At 39.3% G+C, this 22894-nt stretch overlaps 1 protein-coding gene across 1 annotated transcript in view; it reads right to left on the bottom strand.

The window, feature by feature from the left end:
• CDH6 (cadherin 6, type 2, K-cadherin (fetal kidney)) overlaps nucleotides 1-20833 on the bottom strand; it is a 48170-nt gene extending 27337 nt beyond the window's left edge. The window contains exon 1 of the mRNA XM_010285981.1: nucleotides 20474-20833. Within this exon, the coding sequence (XP_010284283.1) occupies nucleotides 20474-20701 (228 nt within the window). The 5' untranslated portion in view covers nucleotides 20702-20833. The remainder of the gene's footprint in view (nucleotides 1-20473) is intronic.
• Between the last annotated feature and the right edge of the window lie 2061 nt (nucleotides 20834-22894).

The following is a 22894-nucleotide window of genomic DNA, read 5'->3' as shown; positions in this document are numbered from 1 at the left end:
AAGTTCGATTCTTAGCCGATACAAAATATTATAGCTTCACTCTGTGTGCTATCCTGTGTTGCAAAAGAGTGTCCATTATCCCCTGCATAAAGCTGGTCAGATAAATGGGCCATGGCAGATAGTCATGAGATAGAATAAAATGTCTTGGGACACAGTGCTCATGTCATCTGGGCTGTATCGTATTACCATTCCTCAAGACAAAGTTACTTCAGCCGAAGGATTTTAGAACTCCACGTAAAGGTAGATTTTTTATTTCCATAGGAACTCAGTGTTATTCAATGGCATTCATTTCAATTGGTGACTGAACTGAGTAATACCCCAAAGGTAAGCAAAATTGTGAAGAAGTAAGTCTATGCAATAAAAAGTAAATGCATCAGCAATTGCACTATGTTAATATTATAGTAAATTGATTCATTCAGAATCTAATCTGGACCCTTTTGTGAAATCGTCCATCAATCTCTGGCTAAGGCTGAGGCTGAACGACAAATTAAAGATTTTACTATGCCCTAGGCATACTTTTGCTCATTTTACTTTAATACCACTGTTAAGTGAACCATCTGGTTTGCTTTTAATGACTTACAGTCAGATAAAAACTGTCCAGCCTCTGTCTTTCTTGTGCCCCGTACACCACAAATATCCTGGCCCAAAACCTTCAAATGCAGCTGCCTGAAAACAGTGAAGGCTTCGTGCCTCCAGGAAGAAGCATTTAAAGCCCATGTAGGTCTGCAGCACTAACTACATGTATTTGACGTTCTGCTTGTAGTCACACACATAATTACTTTAAAACGAGAGTTGTTGGGTTTTTTTTCAAATTAGCCATATTCTGGGGTAGCATCCTTCTCGGCAGTGTCTCTGGCAGAGCCCTCCAAAAGTGCCAAGGGCGGTGGCAATGGGGTGTCTCCAGCACGACAAAAAGGAAAAAGCAAGTGAAAGCTGTGCTTAAAGTATTTGTGCAGTGAGCACTTATCTTTTTTTATTTCCAGAGTGAATGTATTTACAGCATTTGTGTTCATCTCCAACAGGTAGTATTGCTTCGCTTTAAAACAACACTCCAGGAAAATTTTACCGGGGTTTTAAAATTGAGTTGGACCCATGCTACACACAGAGGAATTATTTTAGCAAAGCATGTGGGAAGAATTTAAGGACATCTTTAATGTGCTTTTGCAATAAGACTATAAACGAATACAACATGGAAACAGCAGATCCAGTTGGCATGAAGTTGTCCAATTCATTATTGCCCGCCTCTGGTATTACAGCCCATGAGCTATACTCGACAATGTCGGCAGCACGTACTAGAGAAACAGCGTTAGTGTGTTTGAAGAGAGCGGAGGGATGTCGGCTCCTCGGGTGGGTGACGGCAGGGCCTGGCAGCCAGGGCCAGTCCCACAGCTCCAGCCCCGGGTATCGGGCACCTCCCTGGGGACAGGGATGGGCCAAGACCAGGCCAGATCATGGGCCTGTGTGTGGGCCTGCCTTGGCAGGGCCCATGGCCGGGCCGGGCTGGGCTGCGGGGAGCTGGGGCAGGGGCTGACGGCCCTGGGGGCTGACATGGGTCCTGGGCCGTGGGCAGATGAGGGAACGTTGGGCCTAGGCAGGGAGAGTCAGGGCTGGCAGTGCCTCAGGGCCCTTTTCTAACCATGCTAAATTCACCTTGATATGAGACCGTGTGGAACAGCAGTACCAAAATAATGAAAGTGAGATCCCATATATTTTAATAGGTTAAGGCTAACCACTAACTTTTTCGTGTGTCTAAATGGAATACATTAGAGAGAAGCGGCTTTCTAGCACACATATTTGTAACAAGGTTGTACTGAAAATGTACTTTTATAGCTGTGGTAATTAAGTTGAAAAAAAATTGAAATTACAGGCTGTGGATATTCTCCAGAATGAAATAACATCCCTCCTCTACCTCACTTGATAACACTGATTTAAACAGCAGAGTTAATCTCATTTATGAAGTGGCTTTAGGTTATGCAAGACAGCTGTAAATTGCAGTTTAGCTCCCACTAATGTCATATTGCTGGTTATGATACCTGGCAATTCAGTGGGTAAAATGGTTTTCAATCCATCCTGCAGACCAAGTTCTCTTTCCTGTTGTAAATATAACACACTACTCTCTGATTTTCAGAGCAGTTTACTGAACCTCTGCAAAGATCAAAGTCAATTGACCTTGGGGTGTACACACTGAATGATCAACCTACAATTATCCAGAAATAAGCTGCCTGTTGTGTGTTATTATTTTTTTGTATTTATAAGTGGACTTGCTGTTCTGGGGTTGCTGTGGTCACATTTTTGTCTCCTAACACAGTAATGAAACAGAGACCAATTATTAAAATAGTAAGCAAGCAGTTGGTAGGTAACTAACAAAGAGAATCGTGGGTTTACCCTTGGCAGTGTTCATAGCACATGATTTTGCTCCAAATTGAAGAGATCCAAACATCAGAGTCTTGCCTAGTAATGAACAAATCCAACCACATGTATTGCTTGAGGTTACACAGTGCAATGCTAGAGAATTCAGAAAAACTACAGCACTCAAAATGAGACTGCTAATATTATAATATTAAGAATAATAACAGCCTTGCACTCTAACCTGTCTCTCCTGGTGCTCTGTACCCCTATAGCATCAACCAACTTCCTCAATTAATATCATAATCAACACCATTAATAGCATCAAATAATCAACACCAGAGTTTTTGCTCCACTTGGTAACTCTGTGTTAAAAGGAAAACGGCGTTGGTTTTGCACATTAGGTAATAAGTACTTATGTATATTTTGCTGAATTTTAAGTATAAACTTCTTTCTAATGCACAAAAAATACCCCCAAAACACTATTTATGCGTTCCGTATACCTCCATATACACACACTATATCATGTATCATCAAGGCAGATACCTACACAATTTATTTCAAGCCATAACAGAACCTTTTTTCTAAAAAGATACTCCACAAGGTCCACAGGGAGATCCAGCATCACCAGAAATGACAGATTTCCTATGGATGTGTGTGCCATGTTCTTATGGCCTCTATTATGCTAAGCTCTGGTTCCTCCCACGCTCCACATAACCTCTCTATCTGACTCACCCCTAAGGCAAAGCATCCTGCTATCCCTCACATCACTTAGCCCGCTGCATGGTACTGGACACTTCCTGCTCCAGCCCTTGTCCTCAAATCCTCTTGACTGCAAAATGCTGCTACTTCTTGTGTTCCCTAAATACTGGCTGGAGAAGATACAGCCTGGACTGTGGTTGGTTGTGGTTTATATGTGTATTTATGGAACAGGCAGCTGACAATCAAGGCACAATGTAGATTTATTTGCCTTATGCAGCTACTGTTCTTCCAAACTGTATATGAAATTAATGGTTTTGATACCTTTATTCCTCTATAAAATTTAATTGAAAGCAGTTAATGGACTTAAGAATTATTTAGAGGAGGGCAATGGACAGAAATAGAGGCTAGATCACTGAAGCTAGTTATCTGCTCAGGTCAGATATATGGAAGGTTATGTCAAGACTTAGGTACCTACATTTACAGACCAATATTTCAAAAATGTGGCTTAAATTTCTGGTAAAAATGGGAGGTTAGATGCTAAAACCGAATTTGTAAGACAACAGGACAAAGGTGCTACAGTGCTTCCAAGTCATCTCAGTGCTTAGAGAAACAGAAGAGATGATTCCTTCCCATTCTTATAAAAACCATGTTGAAGATTGTATGAAGATTTATACTCTACAACCTCAAAAGAGCTGGAGAGATGGAGTTTGAAGTAAGAGTCAAAGAAAACAAAGCAACAAAAAAATACTTGACAAGATTAAACAAGAAATGCAAACAGACCCAGTCTTACCAGATCACAGCACCATGATTCCAGACGTACAGCTGTCAGAAACAGCACTTGCACGCAGAAGCTGTATTTAAACTGTTATGGGCACTTAAAGTAGATTCCCACGTTTTTGTATCTTCTCACTAACCCAAGATCTGCTGTCCTAAGCAATCAGCAGTCTTCGTTGTTTATCACTTTCTTGACCTTACAGATGTCATGGTTTATAGAACACTTAAATTAGTTAACTATAATAAGTGATTAGTTTACTATAGTAAGTATAGTTCCTATACTATAGTTAATAGAGTAAACCTGAATATGGCTCAGTGTGACTGATTCCTGAATGCTTGTTTGTTAATGTACTTTTAACTTGCTTGGCTTCCACCAAGCCTAGTGAAGAAAAAGGTGCAGCAGGTACACAGTTCCTAGTTGAAGAAATCACTGCTCTGGTGATTAGAAAAAAATCTTGTTTCCCAGATTAGATATACTGTTATTGTGCCAGCATTATTTTTCTGTTTTAAGAACATTCTCCCACATACATACATTCTTCCTCAGCCAGCATTTATAGATAATAATTCCATATGCTCTCATTATTTTTCTTTGCTAGGCTACCAGCCTATATACAGTTTTCGCTTGCAAAATAGGCACTTCTGAGTCCTCAGGTGGAATCCTGTTTACAACTCCACTCTCTCGTTTTCAAGTCAAGTAGATTCCAAAAAGAGCCAGTGAAGAAAAGGCCAGATATGAAGGGCTGATGATCCTAGTCATTTTTCTGTAATTGCTGCATTTTAATTGGCCTTCTTTCTGTATGAATGGACACAGGTCTTTGAACAACAATGTTAATATTTTCCTATCTCTATCAGAAATGAGTACAAACATTTGCCATTTTGATTGCCATATCAAACTAGCTTCTTCTTGTCTAGAACACTTCCTGACTAAAATACTCCTTTTTCGTCTCCTTCTCCTGCTATTTCTAATTTATGACTATTCATTGTGCATTAGATATTTTTGAAAATAACTCCTATTTCATGAACATTACATTTTTCTTCCTGTTTCTATTCCTTCCATTTTTAAGATCAACCTTTTCTTTCTGTAGGATATTCTGGTCAGCAGTAAAGGATAAGATTCAGTACTGAAATCAAGAATGTAAGCATTGTAATAAATTAATGAAATAGAGCACCGAAGAATTACTGAGGTTATATGAGATTTCTGCATTTTGGGGTGTTGGTTTCTTTGGAGTTATGGAAAATATACTATATCCTATTTGTATTGTGCTTACTTTTTTGGTATGTAGGAGTTTATATAGCAGAACCAGAAATACTTTAAACCCTGTCTCATTCAGCTGTGGAATCCTATTAATATAATAATACATAACAGGCTGTGTTTTTATAGAAAGTTCATATCTCCAAGCTACTTTGTTTAAGGAAACCATATCAGCCTGATTGCACGGAATAAGGCAGACTAGAAGAAAATCTCAATAAACATTGAAATAATAATAAAAAAAATTGAAACAATATAGGGATCCAATACTTGGACTATTAAAATGTAAACCAAATGGTTTATTAAGATAACCACCTCAGTGGTTAAAACAATACTGCCTAAGGGACCCCTTTAACCTAAATACTGGTTCTTAGCTCTGACCCTGAGGTTTTTACACCAAAAAAAGCACCATGAGATTCAAAGACAAAAAAAAAAAAGCTAAAATTGCATCCATTGCAAATGGGGAGAAAAAGCTGGATGTCAGGTAGAAATGTACAGTAACAGCAGTATCAGCTGTAAAAAGATTGTCCTGATATCAAGAACTATGGGAGGAATAAAAAAAAAAAACCAAACTAGAAAAAAAGACATGGTGATGCTATCTTTCTGCTTCTTCAGAGTATCAAAATACCAGTGAACTTTCTCATTCACACTCAAAAGTAGCAGTGCCAATCTATTCCCTGTAAATGAATGATATTAAGAGGAGCTAAAAACAGTTTTATGCTGAACAACTTCAGAAAATGAATGGATCAAAACGCACTAAGGACATTTCAAGATTCAGAAGTAACTGGATACTCAAAAGGCAAACAGAATAAAAGATGGTGGCATCTGATTTCAAAACAAACAAATAGAACATAGAAAAGGCACTATCGTAAGAATATAGGGCACTGGAGTGAAAAAAAAAAAGGGAGTAACAAATAGAGTATAAAGAGCAGTGGAATAAGAATTTGTCATTAGAGCAGAGACAAGACGCAAAGTGCTCTGACTCTGGAGCCTCCAAGCTCACAGCCTCCAGGCAGGCTGGAAAGCTCCTTTCATTCTCTTTTTGTGAGGTCTATATGTGAGGTCTCATGGCCTGAGATAGACAGGGACAACAGTTTGGCTGATGTTGTGATCCTTGGTTTAAGGAACAGGCTGCCCAAACAGCAGGAGGGATCCTGTTGTTCTATTTTAAATGTATGAAGCTAAGAATAAACATCCATACTCTGGTGACTCGCACCTTTATTACACACCCTTCAAAATCACAAATGGGTTTTCTAACTTGAAGTGCAAACATGCCGCCACAGCTAATCAGCTTTGCAAAAAATCAATTGGAAAGTGTCAATCCTTTCAACATTGCCTAGGGCCTATCAACTCTTTTCCCTCTTGGGTTCCCCAGCTGCTGCTGCTGCTGCTCTTCACCATGATTAAACAGGGACAATGGCATGAGCGCTTTTCTCCTGCACTGCAGTACATCAAAATAGAAAGGTCCCTTATTGTGTTGGCCCTTCTCTCTAGGGGGATCTCATTATCAGATCTTGATGAATATTTAGAAAGCTGCAAACTAGGTAAAGGTGTCTTCATGTTCTCCTGAGCTGAGTGCTGCTCAGCTCTTCTGTGGTAATGTTGTTTTATTGGTTCCTGTTTCTGTTAAGTCTAAGCACAATTATAGCAGGAATTTACAAAGTTTGCCTTTACAAAGACAAACAGGTTTTTAATTTATAAGACCCAAGAGACTGCGGTGTCAAGTCTGATCTTTATACATATGGGCCCTTGAATTTCATCTTTTATCAAACTTCTTGCTTTTCTTTGGACTACTGTATAACAGAAAGAAAGGTAACTAATCTTCCTTTTAGAGTCTAAGGAACTGAAAACAATTCTGCCTCTGAGTAATAACTGACCTCTCACTTAAAAAAAATAAAAATCCTTTGTTGTAAACTGAATTTTCCCAGTTTTACTTACAGCAGTTGGGTTTCATTATGCCTTTGTCTGGAAGATTAAAGAGCCCTCTCCAGCTAAACAGTAGTGATGATAACAAAAGAGCATTGTAGAGACCTGCAATTACCCTCACAAAAGTAGGGATACCTGTTTGTTCTCTTAAGGAAGGTCAAGGCAGTATAAAAAACATAGTTTGTGCTTTTTGGTCCATCTATTTTAGCATCTGGCATTTCTTTGTCATACTGACCATCATTCCTTATTGCCAGTGTTTTTAAACTGTGTGGTAGGAACAGCACCTGGTAGACATGAGGGTTGCTTTTAGCTGAGGCATCAGCATTCACTTACTAAAAAGCATAAAGGACTTAGCCATCCCCAGACTTGTCATACCCTAGCTCAGGCACTAAGAAAACTCTCTTACATGAATAGCTGAGCAGAAGATTAGGAACGATTAAAACTTATTTTCTTACCTAGTGTATACATTTCAGTCATCAGGAATGAAAATTCAAACTTTTGAATTCTTGAAATCCATAATGAGCTGTACAAGTAATTTTGTTTTAGGAGACAGACTTTCTCATCCCTGCAAGTTGACCACCATAACTGAAGAGTCAGTCGTTGGATTCAAGTGTGAGTCTTAAAGACTAAATGGGAAAATTAGTTTGAGGCATCACTGATGATTTCCTTGGTATGAAAAAAATGCAAACAAAGAGTGAAGCACATTTAAGTGTGTCTCTGGCAAAACACAAGATATGCAAGGGAAAGATAGGTTTGTAGCTGCAAATACAAGACTGGCAGGTTTTAATATTGTTTCTGTCAGAGTCTTCCTGTCTGATCTTAGACAGATCACTATTTGATGCTTCTACATTCTCCCTGCAGTAAAACGTGGGTTGTTAACAATGTCCAGTTCTGTATGTAATGATTATAACATGATTTGAGAGCCTTGGGTGCAATTTGTTCTGTGTTAGCTTGTGGAAAGACTGAGGATTATTTAATTGGAGTAAAGATTAGCGATACTGTGGCTTTGCCACAGCCTGCTGAATTTAGACAGTGGGGGGATATCCTATTCCTAATCCAACTGCAGTGACAAAAAACTTAACTCCTCCCAGGTGTTTGTTAACATCCACCAGCTGAAGGTTACTGTCACCACAGGTTAGCTAAGGGATGGGGTAGATACGGGAGTTTCTGCACTCTGGGGATGGCTATATTAGCTCAAATAACATTTTGAGGTGTCTTAGGACTCTGCGGTAAAGTGAAAAGGAACATACGTGCTTTCAGTTCTACTGGGTGAGCTCTGGGGTTAAGGAAAATTTAGTGCCTAACTTGTAATGACTTGCAATAGGAATACAATGAGTCCCTAAAGGGTTGCGTGCCTCCCTGGGAAATCTCTCCCCTAAACCCCCATTTTTTAATGAGAATTGTGCATACAACTCAAGAGCACCAACTTTCATTGCAGGGTTTTTCCAAGTCAGAGCAAAATAGTTCCGACATCCTGATATCCTTGTATATCTAAAAGACAGGTATATGCACAAGAAAAGGTACCTACAGCATAATTAATGTACCTCTACTGTTTAAGCTTACTAATTAGTATATAAACTATGTCCCATTTTCCTTTCTTGCAAGAAAATATACTCACTGAGCCAAAAGGCCCAAGTATATATCTCATCTTTTAAAAATTACACAGGAAAAAAAATCAATCATATGAGGTTTTTTGTGTATCCAGCCATTTTATGGCAGAATACTTTTGTAGCTTTTCAGTTAATTTGAAGGTCTTCAACTGACTATAATGGGACTTCTGTCCTGTAGTGTATTACTCGAGCACAGTAAACTCACATAGTTGGAGATTACTTATTAGAATACAGCAGGTATTCTACTGAGGAGAAATTTTTTTTTTTTTTTTTTTTTGGAGAAGAGTACATTGAACAAACATGCACTTCTATAATTAATAATATTTTTTACTATATATCCCTTAACCTCTAAATCATGTGATGTGTATAGTTAGTGAAATCAGTCTGTATTATATGCCCAGCTTTGGTTGCCTTTGATTTCTCAGGAAATTTACCCAGGAACAGTTGCTTACCCTTTATTGGTCAGAATTGTCCATTTCATCACTGAGCAAATGTCTTCTTTGGACTCATGAACTTTCAAAAATGCCTCAAAATTATATGGTAGGCAAATACAGCACCTTAATTAATGCATATAAACAAGCACATTTCTAATTCAGTGAAAACCTCTATTCTCCTGTGGGGGTAGGGGACAATATATCTTAAAGATGAACTAGGAAAAAAAACCAAAAAAACACAAAACAAAAAATCCCTTGGCCTAGTATCCAGAAATGTTTTTACTGGGATATAGTTGAATAAAACATCAGGCTTCTTCAGCAAGTAACAGCTTCTGACTGCTCCCTGATGGATGCGCTTGAAAGCAAATGCTCATCCTTTGCTTAGTGACAGAGGTGACCCTTTGATATTCTGAGCACTTGATTCTGACAATCAAATCCTGAAATATGTGTATGAATTTTATATGCTATATGAAAGTGTGTGTGGCAGGGAGGAAAGTAGGGGGATGGAGAAGGGAAGATATAGACAAACACTAAACCAAATGAGAACCCACATTCAGATTTAAATGAAGACTTAACAAGAAGGAAATTAATTCATATCCACAGGTTTAGTTGAGTCTTTAATCTATTTGCATGCCCGAATCATTTAGTTCTACACTTCAGAGGCTGAGGAAAGGAAAAATATCCCCACGCTGTCAGGTTCTCCAACTTTGTTTCTAAATAAAATTTGTGTCATGTAAACAGATAATCAAGGATTTGTGTGAGACAGCAGGTACAATCTAAAAGGCTGCACATTTAAATCTCAGCAGGACCCTCTTGAGGAAGGCTGCTCAGTTAGGAGTATGTTTATGGGAAACTTTAGCCACAGCTGCCACTGAGTGGATTCTTCTTTCAAATGAGTATTCCTCAAAGTGCGTTAGTCAGGATGTGAAGGGATAGCTCACATGACTTGAATGCTGCAACAGAAGGATGTAGGACCTTGAGAAAGGCCAGGCCAGGAAGGCAAGGAGGTGGATTAGCAAGAGATCAGCTCAAGTATATGGAGCTTTGGAACAAGTGACAAATCAGGCAAGAGCTTGTGGATAAGAGGACAGATCAACACAAGACATCACGGTAGGCATCTGCTACGGGCTGCTTGCTCGAAGAGATGAAGTAGATGAAGCCTTCTTTAGACAGATGGAGAAACCCCTGTGATTGCAGGCCGTAGTACTCATGGGGGACTTTAATCATTCTGATATTTTCTGGAAGGGCAATATGGCTGTGTCCAAGCAACCCAGGTTTCTGCAGAATGTCATAAGACAATTTCTTGACCCAGGTGATTGATAAGGTGACCAGAGGATGTATTGTTTTGGACCCATTACTCACGAATAAAAAAAGAACTGCTCAGGGATGTGAAAGTACAATTTCCCCTCAGGCCCCAAAGATCCCTGACCCTAGCGCAAAATTCTAGTGGAGTGAAGCATTATCCACAGCAGCACTAAAATTAATTAGGAGCCTTTTAAGTAAATTGGACAAACTCAGTTCCATAGGATTTGATGCATTGGATACATCAGAGAATAGTGATAAATATTTTCTTTTTATAGTACCTGAAAAATCACTCGTGATTAGGGGAAGGTTCTTAAATTCTGAAAATAGGGAAAGTCACACACATTCTAAAGAAGGGCAAGAAAGATCTGGGAATTAGAGACTGGCCAGCTATACTTTAGTTCCAGGGATGGTTATAAAGCAAATCCACTTGGAAGCTAAATCTGGGTACATGAAGAAAAAGAAGGTAATTTGGAACAACTAACATGGATTTAGTAGTGGAAAATCATGCTTAACTAACCTGATTGCCTTCCATGGTGGCATGAATGGCACTGTGGACAAGTAGGGAGCAGTGGATATTGCATGACTTTAGCAAGACCTTTGACACAGTCTCCCATAGCACACTGACAGAAAAATCAGTGAGATATGGGCTGGAAAAATCACTAAGTTTGGATAGCCAAGCTCAAAGGGTTGTGATCTGTGGTATGAAGTTTGACTGCTGGTTGATTACTAGCGATGTTCCTCAGGGGTTGATACCAGGCGTGTCAATGCTGTGTAAAATCTATATTAATGACTCAAGTTATGGAATGCATTCTCAGTAGTTTTGCCAATCATAAAAAATGGAGGTTGTTTGGGTGAAGTGCTCTCAATATTGAGAAGGTAGAGCTGCTATCTGGAGGTACCTCAACAGTCTGGAGGAATGGACTGATGGAAACCTCATGAAGTTCAGCACAGGCAAATTAAAAGTCCTGCATCTATGCTGGAATAATCTCTTGCAGCAGTACAAACTGGATAGAAACAGTAGCCAAGAAATTGAACACAGGTCAGCAGTGTGTCTTTCCTGAGAAGAAAGCCAACTGGTTTGTTTTAGCAAGAGTATAGCCTGCTGACTGAGGGCATTGATCATTCTTCTCAATTCAGAGTTTGTGAGAATACAACTGGAGTACTGCATGCAGTGGTGCCCCTCCTCTGTACAAGAAAGACTAATATATTGCAGTGAGTTTACAGAAGGGTCACCAAGAGGATTATAGGGGCTGGAGCACATGAAGTATGAGGAGAGGAGAGAGAAACGGTTTTATACAGAATTAAGAAGAGAAAGCTTATTATTGTTTACAGTTACCTAATGGGAGGGTGTAGAGAAGGCAGAGCTAGAGAAGGCAGTGATAAGATGAGAGACAATAGATACAAGTTACAATGAAGAAACTTCTGATTAGATATTAGGAGGAAAAAAAAAAAAAAAGGAGAGATGGTTAAGCACTGAGAGATGTGCCCAGAGAAGCTGTGGAATCTCCATCCTTGGAAATACAGAAAATATGACCAGACACTGCCCTGAGAAACCTGCTCTAATTGGACCTGCTTTGAGGAGGGGGTTAGACCAGATAGCCTCTAGGCGTTTCTTCCAGCCTTAATTATTCTGTGATTCTATCTGGCAGGAGTGATATTCAGGCTCAGACTTCAGGTAGTAGTTCAAGATCCAACATTGCTTGTCTAGGAATACAGGTTCATTTTGACTGGAGAGTCTGGAATTCTTTTGGTGAGTATACTTGTGTCTATGCTCTCTATATCTAGTATTCATGAAAGAAAAGAATTCTTTCTGAAGCACATGTAATTGGTGTGATCCTATCAGTCTAAATAATCTAAAAGGATTTTTTCATAAAATAATTTCTGCAGGTAAAATAATAGATATTTTCATGAGGTGGGTTTATCAGGTGAATGGTGTAGATCCTGACAGGCTTTGTTACTTGGAAGTAGCATGAGGCTCAAGCTCACACCAGTTACAATTACTGTGAATATACATGCAAGAGTTTTCATCCACAAAGCATTAACTCTTTGCCTGCAAACCCCTTGGCAGTTATTCCCTACGTGTACAGGACATTCTGTGAGGAATTTTAGCAGTTGTAAGCAGCATTAACTCTGCTTTAAGCAACTGACCTGAAATGTGTAAAACCACACAAAGAGCATGGAGTGAAAAGAAACTATGAATGCCCTGACACCTCTGTTTGCATTCCCCTTAAATCCTCTGCCAGTGCCCCTATCAGCTTGATTGCAAGGGCTGCTAGGTGGGAGGAGGCATGTGATAGAACCAAAGGTAGAGTTATACTGCTTGGTTCTGTCTTTCAGGGAGAACTTAACTTTCCATTAATGATAACATGATGCTAAACACAGAAGTTATACAAATGACTTCACTTAATTTGATGTTGCCTTCCAACATGAAGATATAGTATAGGCAAAGCTGACAAACATGTTAAATATGACTGAATGATCATTATGTGAGCCTGTGCTGGACAGTAAAACCTTTTTTTGTTCCAATAGACATCTAATGGTGAAATATCGTTTGATGTTTCACAAAGAGACAAAGTAAGAAATAGTGCCAGATAGATGATATTCCTATACAGAGAGGCCATTCCAGCTGAGCTCTTCTGGAGCCCTGCTCTATACAACATGGCATATGCAAGCTGGGGATAGAAGGACTGCAGTCGTCTTTGGATGCTATGACTCCAAAATAAACAACTCCGAAAAGAAAACAGAGGGAATGATAGTTCTAGCATAAACATTTGCTGATCTGTTTTTCCCCTTCTCCTTTAATGTACATTTTTAACTCCCAGCTCACTCAGTGCTTTGTTTCTTTACAACCTTTGTTGTTCTGGGGTTTTTTTTGTGAAATTAGAAGAGAGAAAGGTTTGATATTTTTCCTTTCCCCTTTCCTTCCAGAGGGTGTTTCTTCCCGTTCCTTCATCTCCCACCTCAGACTTTCACGATAACTGCAAGCTTCACTGAATCCTCAAGTACTTGCAAGTGCATGCTGAGGTTTGTTTCACCCCATTAATGGTGAAAGCAAGCCACAGTCTGCATTAGCACATACGGATCAACAGTAAGTATTCACATCACAACACATTTTCAGTTTGTGTTTTGAAATGTTACACTGACTGGCCACAGCTCTCAATCTGCTGCTGCCCCACTGTGAACCTATGTTCACCAGTGAGGGAAAAAGGGAGTCACAGACAATATGAATTTAATTTAATAAAGAGATTTCTCTAAGCTTTATGGTTTAATATTTTTGGTGAGCCAACTGTAAACAGCAAATGGTGGAATAACAGTGGTTCTTTGTCTTGAGCCTGAAAGAGGGATTTTTTTTTAGCTGTCACTAACCTGCCAGTTCTATATTCATGACATTGCAGCTTTATAGTGAGGATTTTATTGTGCTATGCAAACAAATAAGAAAATGGTAATCACAGCTCCAAAGACCAGTGATCTAAGTAACCCAAAATAAAGCATGAACTTCACCTGCAGTCTCTCCTTGGGCAGGAAGATTAATGTGTTCAGCTGTTTTTCTATAGCTAGAAGTCTAGGGGCACACAATTCAGGGAGACATGTAGATTGCTAACAAGAGTAGGACAGGATGATTTGTTAAAAGATGTGGTATGAGCTGGGTCATTAGCGTATGGAAAACAAAGTTGTTTCATTCTGGGCACAAAACATGAAAAATAAGAATCAACAGGAATATTGGCTTCTGGGTCACAGAATTTGGTTGCTTTTCTAGGTGTAATGGGAATAAGGGGAGGAGATTATGTACCGTTACACTGTAAGTACCACCATGTGCCGTAATGTAAGAAATGTGGTGTGTTTGAAACAGATGGTTGTAAGGCTCTTATATAGCATAATATATTTGGGTATAAGGATGATGCCAAGTAGATTCACAATTACGATGATCGTAAACATTAACCATGCTATATTTCCTGCCTTTTCATTTTCTGAGTAACATTCTTGCCCACCCCACCCATTTCTCATTATCTCCTTTCTTAGCACTCATATACCAGTTTAAAATCTGCAAGCTGTTTCTGGATTGTCATCCTGGGCCTCCAACCTCTCAGCTGTCCCTCATTTCAGAGTTATCTCTATTCCACAGAGACCGACAGTACAGAGAACTTCTATCAGCGCCAGTAAATCTTTCGAAGAGGAATATAAGACAAGCGTGTGTGTGTGCAATTCAATATAGGAATGAAGGGCAGTTGGGAAAGTCAAGTGGTGGAACATAAAATATGGATGATGGATGAGGAATAAAGGAAGTGCAGATGCGCCACGGCATTTGTTCTACCTTTTAAGAGAATGACAAATATTCAGCCTATTGAAGCGGGAGGCAGGTGACCTAATAATTTAAACAAGGGAGAAAGGGGCTAAAAACTCTGAATTTTTTTTTTTTTTAATCTCAGTTTAGAAATTCCTGACTTTTAGCTATGAATAAGGTCATTTAACCTCCCTGAACATCGGTTTCCTCATGCATAAAAGGTTGGTCTTAATGCTTCTTTCACCACAGAGTTAAACATATCGTTGCAATTAACTAATACTGTACGCGTAAGGGGCCCTGTAACTTTCCTGTCAGGAGCAAGGACTGGAGTGCTACAGACGGCTCACCAAAGCCCTGTGCCCTGCCAAGAGCGAAGCTCCTCAGCAGAGAGTGGTGCAGACAGCCGTTAGTGCTCCTGGCGGACCACAGCACCCTCACACAGGTGGTGTGCTGGAAGAAGCCTAAATCTGGAAAAGTGCAAAGCTGTAGTCCTCCTCCTTCTTCACGGTGAAGGCTATGGAGCTCCTCTGAGAGGCACAGCGTAAAGTCACATTTCATGTGCAGATTTAACTGTGAAAGAAGAGCGCTGAGGACTTGCCAGGGTCGGTGGTCCAGCCCAGAGCCTTGTGTACACTGTGGGCAGTGCTGCAACCCACAGAGCACCTCCGATTGACTGATGCAACCTAGGGATGACTGATAGCTGTCTTCAGTTTTGCTGTGAGCCACTTCAAGTCCAGGAATTGTTCAGGACTCAGAGGTCATTCAGAGACTTAAAGCCTGGCTCTTGGGCTGCCACTTGTCCTAGAAGCAGAGTGCAGAATCTAGACCTGGAGAAAGGATATTCTGAGCATCAAAATAAATTGCAAACTGTTTTGAGTAGACTGCCTGAACAAATAGAAGTCACAAGTGGAACTTCTAATTTTAGGCCTCATAAAAATAACAAATAATCACTGTGTTTGGAATAGGAAACTGAAGGCATCAGGTGTAGATCATAGTACAAGTTACAAGGCAAAGAAAACAAATACTGAGCAAATATTTGCAAATAGAACTGCATAAAGGATGTCAAAAATGCAGATGGGGCAAAGTGATTTTAGTTTGACTTCTCACATCTTGATTTTTTTGAGGAACAAAAGTTGTGATGATACGTACAGAGTGTTAGCATACTAAAGATCTGAGAGAAAGTGAAGGTTTCTCTTGCTAGTTATCACGTCATATCCAATTAAAATATGATAACTTTTAACCACTGGAGTAATGTGACCCATTACTGCCTCAAATGCTGAAAATGCATGGACAAAAATTACATGACAATAATCTTCTGTGTTTAAATAGCCCTTTGTGTGTGCTTACAGACAGATATTTTTGCCTCACTATGTGACTTAGTCCCACTACTTGCAATGGTTTGGAGGGATTCTACCTTTTGTTTGATTTGCTTCTGGTGAAATACACTGCAAGGAACAGTTCTGCTTGCCTTCAGAATAGTTGTAGCCAGAAGTAAAATTAGGGAAAAGAATTAAAAACAGTACTGAAACTATATTATGATACCATTTATTTCATCTCCTCCTCCTACAAAGCAAGATCAATGGTACCTTAAACCATTTCTGACAGAGGGGAACTTATCTTTCCCAGTGGTTCTTTCAACACCAAACAAAAGGATCCTGGTTTTGCCTAAAGTAATGCAGCATCCTTTCTGCTTTTCCAAGCCATCTGGCAGCAGGATTTTAACTTTATCTTCCTTGAAAAATGGAATTGTCAGCAGAGGATGATTGTTTATGAAGGGTTGTACAGGTAGTAACACCAGAGAGCTTCCAGGCGAGCGTATGCTTGAACTATATGGACATCAATAAGACACAGCAAAAATTAAAAGTATGTCTGGAAGTTTCCTTTTAGTGTCAGACAGACAGAGTGTGACAAAACAGTTCCACAGTTGTGCCTGTTGTTATCAGGAAAGCAAGTTGCTCCTTTCCCCTGCAGCCTGCCAGAAGCTGTTTCTGGGTTAATGAGTAAGATTTAAGACTTGTTCAGATCTTTATTTAGTCTAAAAAAAAGAGGTTTCCTATCCCTTTACTTAACAATGATTTGTAGCTTTGTGCTCTAAGACGACCACTCAGAGGTAGATGCCAGTACATGGATTTTATATAGCCAGTGGGACAGCCATGCAAAGACATCAAGTGCACACAAATGGTAAGTGTACATTTGAGTATAATTTTGGAACAGGGCAGATACTTTTTCACTCTTTTGCCCAGGAATATCTGAAGATCTTTAGGGAACGTATCATATATTTCTATATAGAGCTGCACTACCAATTCATTGTTTACCTGTGATTTAGAGACGTATTCACTCCAGCCCTTCAGAATTGTACTACACAGCCACAGGTACAGGTAGATCTCTTTTAAAACTCAACTGAAATATTGGGGATTTTGGCTAGGTAGTAGCGCTGGGCACTTCTCTACTTTGATGCTCATGTAACCCTTTTATTTTTTCGGGGAGTGAGTTCCTGCCAAGTGCCATCATTTCTGAACCAGAAGAAAAGATATCTTCAGGTTAAAATGTCACTGTGCCCATCAATCACACTTCAATGAATAGCTGTAGTTCACAAGTTATTCAGCAGTGCAATGAATAATTCCAGTCTAGAACTTTTCTGCAAGTTGCTTATATTATTATGCCTGAGACTAACCAAGACTGGAGGTGTGAATTTCTACTCTTTTCAAAAATATGAATATACATGAATATACACGAATGAAATTCAGGAATACAAGAACTGGGTAATAAAATGGTGGATCTAGTGTCAGAGCCACAGCATACCATCAACTTTTATTGATAACACTGAGAGCTTCTTGTTGGCAGCCGCATATTCTCATCTAGTGTGATACAGCAGCATATTTGGACTGACAGTAAAGTGTGTAGCATACAAAACTGGGGAGCACTTTTTAATAACTGACAGTACCCATGGGTACCAAAACCCAGCTGCTTTGTTTTGGGCAATTATCTCCTAAAGGATGGAAAGCATTTGGGTCCACTGGATATAGAGCACACACAGTATGGACCACAGTAGTACTCTGGTCCATGACACAGATGATGCTTCAGCGTTGTTTTCAGTATTGCCCTGAGCTCTATCTTCACAGAGATTACCTTTCTTTTTTATTGTCTCAAGCCTGAATGCATTCCCCTTCACTTTCTTCCCCCTCTCTCTAGAACTGTTATGATATAAATGTGTTTTTTGTCGTATAAACAGTTACAGGATTTTACAACTGTAATTTGGGCAGTTTATAGAAATAATGGTGTTAGAAGCTTTTACAACAGACAACTTATGTCTCAGATTTTGATATAGATGTTTGAATTAAACAGATGTTAACAAATGAAAAGATGAAAATAAAATCAGCCCAAGTAAAAGATTTTTTTTTCTCGTAGTTTATATGGAAATATTTTTTTACAATTACGATGTTAATGCCCACCAGCTTTAAACACAAAAAACACAGAAGATCCAGGTCTGACTGCTTGTACAGTCAGACAAGCACAATTCCCCTTTACATACATACACTGCTATTATCTTAAAAGATTTTCTTGTGCACATTTCTTTATGATATAAGAAAATAAGAAGACTTTAAACAGATATTCTTACCATTTTTGGTTCATATTTAAGGTTAACATTTAGTCCTCTGAGAAAAAATGTGCTTCATAAACATGTTCATTATCCTCGTTTGCCTACACCAATCAAGTTTAATTGCTCAGTTAAATTGCCTGGTTGCCTCAATTTGGAGACATTCAGCTGTTTCTATCATTTATCCTCACACCAATACTCAACTTTCCCTAATAATAAATGGCTGCTCTTCCATGCCTCTTGGCTAATTGTTCAATTACAAGGGTGTGAGCAGTTCTGGCATCTGAAAGACGTGTGAAAGGCCACTTGTGAACAGCCCAGGGACACAGAACCAATGACATTTATACACTATGTGTCATTTCTATGCTTTGAAATAGTAAGTGTATTAAAGTACCAATAGGCAGAAGAACAACTTTTAAAAATAACATCCAAATTTTTTTCTCTCTTAATGACTCCAGTTCAAACTTTCTTAGTCTTCTGGTCCAACTAGACCATTTTTAAACTGTCTCTCAGCAAACTCATCTAGCCAACGGTTTCTACTCTAATGCCGCAGTGGGGGAATGGGGGACATGGGGCTGAGCATGTTTAATGTCAAAATTCACAGTGAAAATGACAAGCTGTAGGACTTGCTTCAGCACCACATGTTTTATCTTTAAAGAAAGAGATCCCCATTACCCTGACTCCCACCGAATAGACTGTGAAATAGGGGATTGTGTGAAGAACTGTTGTCTGTCTCTTTTTTTTCCCCCCCTTGACTTATATTTCTTACATGTTGGGTTTTTTTCCCTTCCCTGTCTCATCTTCTGTTTGTGCTCTCTTTAGGTAACATTTTTCTCCCAACTTCTGTCTTCTAACCCCATTTGATGTCCCTTTCCCCTCCTCTAGTAATCTTGATTCCTCTTTACAAAGTTTCCTCTCCTTCCACCTCTGTCTTCTAGTTCTTCCCTCTTACTCTCTTCCGGCTTTTTTTTCTGACCGTCTTATCTTCCTTCTCTACCTCCCCTCACCAAGGACTCTTTGCCTTTGGCTTTTTCTTGTAGATTGGGCTCAATAGTACCCTTCATGAATGCCAATTATCCTGGTCAGAGCTCTACAAGTATTACACCAGCTGAGTAGCTCTTCATTTCAATCATGCCTTGCAGCCATTTAGCAGGAAAGGAGTGTCGCACGCAACTTTGACTGACGGCTGATTGGCAAGCAAGAAAAGCAGCCACCATCTCTCATGGAAATGCTGAGAAGCTTGCAGAAAGAGATGGAAGTGTCAAATCACTGTGATCTGCAGCCTTTGCTGAGAGGCTTGAGAGATCGAACTAGATCAGACACAACCCCATTTTAGTTTGGAGAACTAAGCTGTATTGTTTCTGCTTTGAATGTCATCATCAATAGCATAATCTCTGCATTCTGCAAGAGAAACTCCTATAGAATATGGCAGCTTGGGCAGTGTAGACTCTCTCTAGACTTACTACAGGTGTATTAGCTCTGCAATTCACATAAAAGTTGTTACCTATATGGGGGTCTGCTGCTCAGGGAGGTGGGTAATCTCAGAAGTAAGTTGTGATTCTTTTTTTTTAATCATTATTTTTACAGACCCTTTTCTAACTGTCAGCATGTTTTGAGCTTAGAAATTTTTAGCTGCTTGTTGCTTCTTAGTGTATAAGCACAGTGTACTTCAACTTTTTGTAATAGCATGGCTTGCGGTATTCTGGTCATGTCATGGAGTCCTCAGTGGCACCACAAAACCTCATGGCTGCAGCACTGTTGTGTGCAGTGGGGAATAAAAAGCGAAATGGTTGCCTTTTGCTGGGTAGAAAAAATCCTCACCAAAATATGGGTACTGTGAATCCTAAATATTTTGGAACAAAACCTCTTCTGGTTTATATTTTGGCTCTAGCAAAATTAATGAGCATGAGGGAGAATGCATGTTACGTTTTAAAGCTAAAAATCTGGCCTAGACAACCCTATAATTAAGCTGCATTATTTCCAGACAAAAGTAAAAAGGAAAATTTTTAACATAATTGCGCATGATTGGCCACAGGACTTGCTGGTTAAATGAGCAACTTCCTGTTGTTGGTTACAATTTGAAGCTGAAGAGTACTAACCTTTCTGCTGAACTACTCCTCAGTGGAAGCTGGGCAGAGAGGAAGCAGAACTAAAAGTTGTAGTAGGTCATTGTTCTTACATACCTGCTTTCGCTGGCTTCCCAGTGCTTCTAAAATCAAACCATAGGTGGGTATGAAAGACTCTTACCTTGCCAACATATTGGTAGTCAGTTCCTGTGTACTCCTCCAGTAAAAAGAACTGATTCCACATCCAGCTCCTTTTGGAACGATGGAGGTCTCGCCTGCTGTTTCCAGACAATACCAAAACCTTTTCCTTTTCCGGAAAGCTACTAGTCCTTTTGGATAACGGAGTTGAGGAACTTTGGTGGGGCTGACCAGCCCAAAACAGCAGCCAGAAGCAATGGTAAGTTCTCATCACGGCAACACAAAAAGGTCTAAATAATGACTTTTTTTCTTGTCCTCAAACTAACCTACTTCACTGCTTTGAATCCAATCTCATGCTGTCTTCCTTCTTTAAATAGTCTTTGCAGTCTCAAAGGAGCTCTGAAAAGAAAAATAAAAACTTTTTAAGCATTTTCAAATATACTTAACATTCATCACTACAGCAAACAAATCCAAAAAGTAGAAGAGTAATGGTGATTTTTGAAAAGCTGGGCTGTTTCTGGTTCAAAATGTTGCAAGTGCTCCTTCAAATAATCTGAGTGAATCTATATCGAGTAGGAGGAAGGAGTCCAGATGTTTGGGTTTGTGGGTTTGGGGTTTTTTTTCCCTCTTTAACTCCATTTACTTCCATTCATTGACTAAGGCAAACCAGGCATTTTTCTTTTTCCTGCCTTGACTTTGGGATGTAACTGATTAGTTTCTGACGGGGTATCTTAATGAGGTTACCTTATTACATCAAAGAAGGGCTAGCAAGAGTGCAAACTGTCTTCCCAGGAGGCATTCTGGTGCTGTGGTTATGGGCCAAAGAGCCTGGACTTAGATAACTCCAGGATTTTCCCTCACATTTAAGGAGTTTTGCCTTTGACTTCATTTAGGAAGGGTCAGGTAAACAGGTTAGTGAAATAAATGTACGTATTTGTCAATATCTCCCACATACTAGACCTGTTTGAAACTGCGTAGGAGGTTAAGTGGACATTTTGGTTTTCTCAGTTACTTACTGCCAGACTTTTGTACGGAGTTTGGGATCTTTAAATACATGGTTATATATGTAAATGCTTTTATTGATAACTTCTAAAAAGAAAAAAAAAAATCAGCTAGTTCATCTTTACCTGTGGGTTCTTACTAGTTATTGCTTCCTAGTATTACTAATACTAAATAGTCGTGCACCTACAAAATAATTATGAAAATGTTCCCCATCTCTGAAGATTGCATGATTTTCATCATGAAAAAAGCTATACATACTATACCACAGTGTACTTCTGTTTTTAAAAAAGTTGAAAGCTTCTGTTCAGGAAGAAGAAATGATACTATGTGTCTCGGGTAACCAGTCATGGAAAATGCCTTTGGAACATTTTATAATGTGAAGAAATCAGAATTAGTTGACAGAAACATTCCACAACATATATTTTTCATAAACACTTTGTTAAATTTTAAGTCCAAACAGATCCATACTCTTAGAGAAGGATCATTTGATTAATTTACCCTTGGTTTTACACAGATGCTCTTTTGAAAAGTTATTTTTTTAATATTCTGATCAAAACCCATAAATCATTCTGAACCACCTCAAAATTCAACACAGCAGCTCTCAATATTTGTAAATAAAAATTGTGGAATGACAGTCTATATCAAATTGAAAAGAGAATTTTTTTTTTGTTTTATTTTGTAGACCTTTCACACAACACTACTTGGATCATATTCTATATCAAAGATCAATTTGTTCCCTATATTATGTGTTTTTTTCTGAAAGGTGTAAATCAGGCAGAATTTAGCCTTTGAGCTGCACTGATGGAGTTAAAGCACTTACAATGCCTTGGGTTAAACCACTCTTCCGGTTGTCATTGTTCTTAGTAATAAATTGTATAAAACAACGTCAAGTCTCTTACAGTTCCTCTTAGCAAATCATTTTCCATAAAGAAATACCACTTAGCTTTTAGATGGATAGTAGGTAATGGAACAGGGCTGTTAAAATAATATTGTTTTACTGCTCCACAAGGTAAAATACTATAAAGAGGTAACTTCTGGGTGAGGAGGAGTCATTAAAAGGAGGAATGGAAAAGGTACAATTAATTCTGAAGAAATGTAGTTTCCCCCAGAGGAGCGGGAAGGTTTCTAGTTAGCTCTCGTAAGTGCCAGTGAACTTGCCGTTGGCAAACACAACGCTGTCCTGCAGGTCATGGGAGCTGTGTCCATGTGAGATGGCCACAGACACACAGGCGTACGCACACGTGCGTGTAAACACGCGCAGACACACGCAGAGATACAACGGCAAGAACAGACCCGCTGCCCACCGCAAGAAGACCTTCACAGAGGAGGAACAGAAAAAGCCAGCGTGACTAAGCTTTACAAAATGTTCAACAATTACCTTCCATGCAATTCACGGAGCACCAGCAAATAAATTTGCAGGTCACTAGAGGGGGACGCCGGCAGATCCAGCCACTGGGCTCAG

Source organism: Phaethon lepturus, unplaced genomic scaffold (assembly GCF_000687285.1).
Source record: "Phaethon lepturus isolate BGI_N335 unplaced genomic scaffold, ASM68728v1 scaffold17824, whole genome shotgun sequence".
In the NCBI taxonomy this organism is placed as follows: domain Eukaryota; kingdom Metazoa; phylum Chordata; class Aves; order Phaethontiformes; family Phaethontidae; genus Phaethon; species Phaethon lepturus.
The sequence above is the reverse complement of the archived record's forward strand: the minus strand, read 5'-3'. Positions and strand labels throughout refer to the sequence as shown.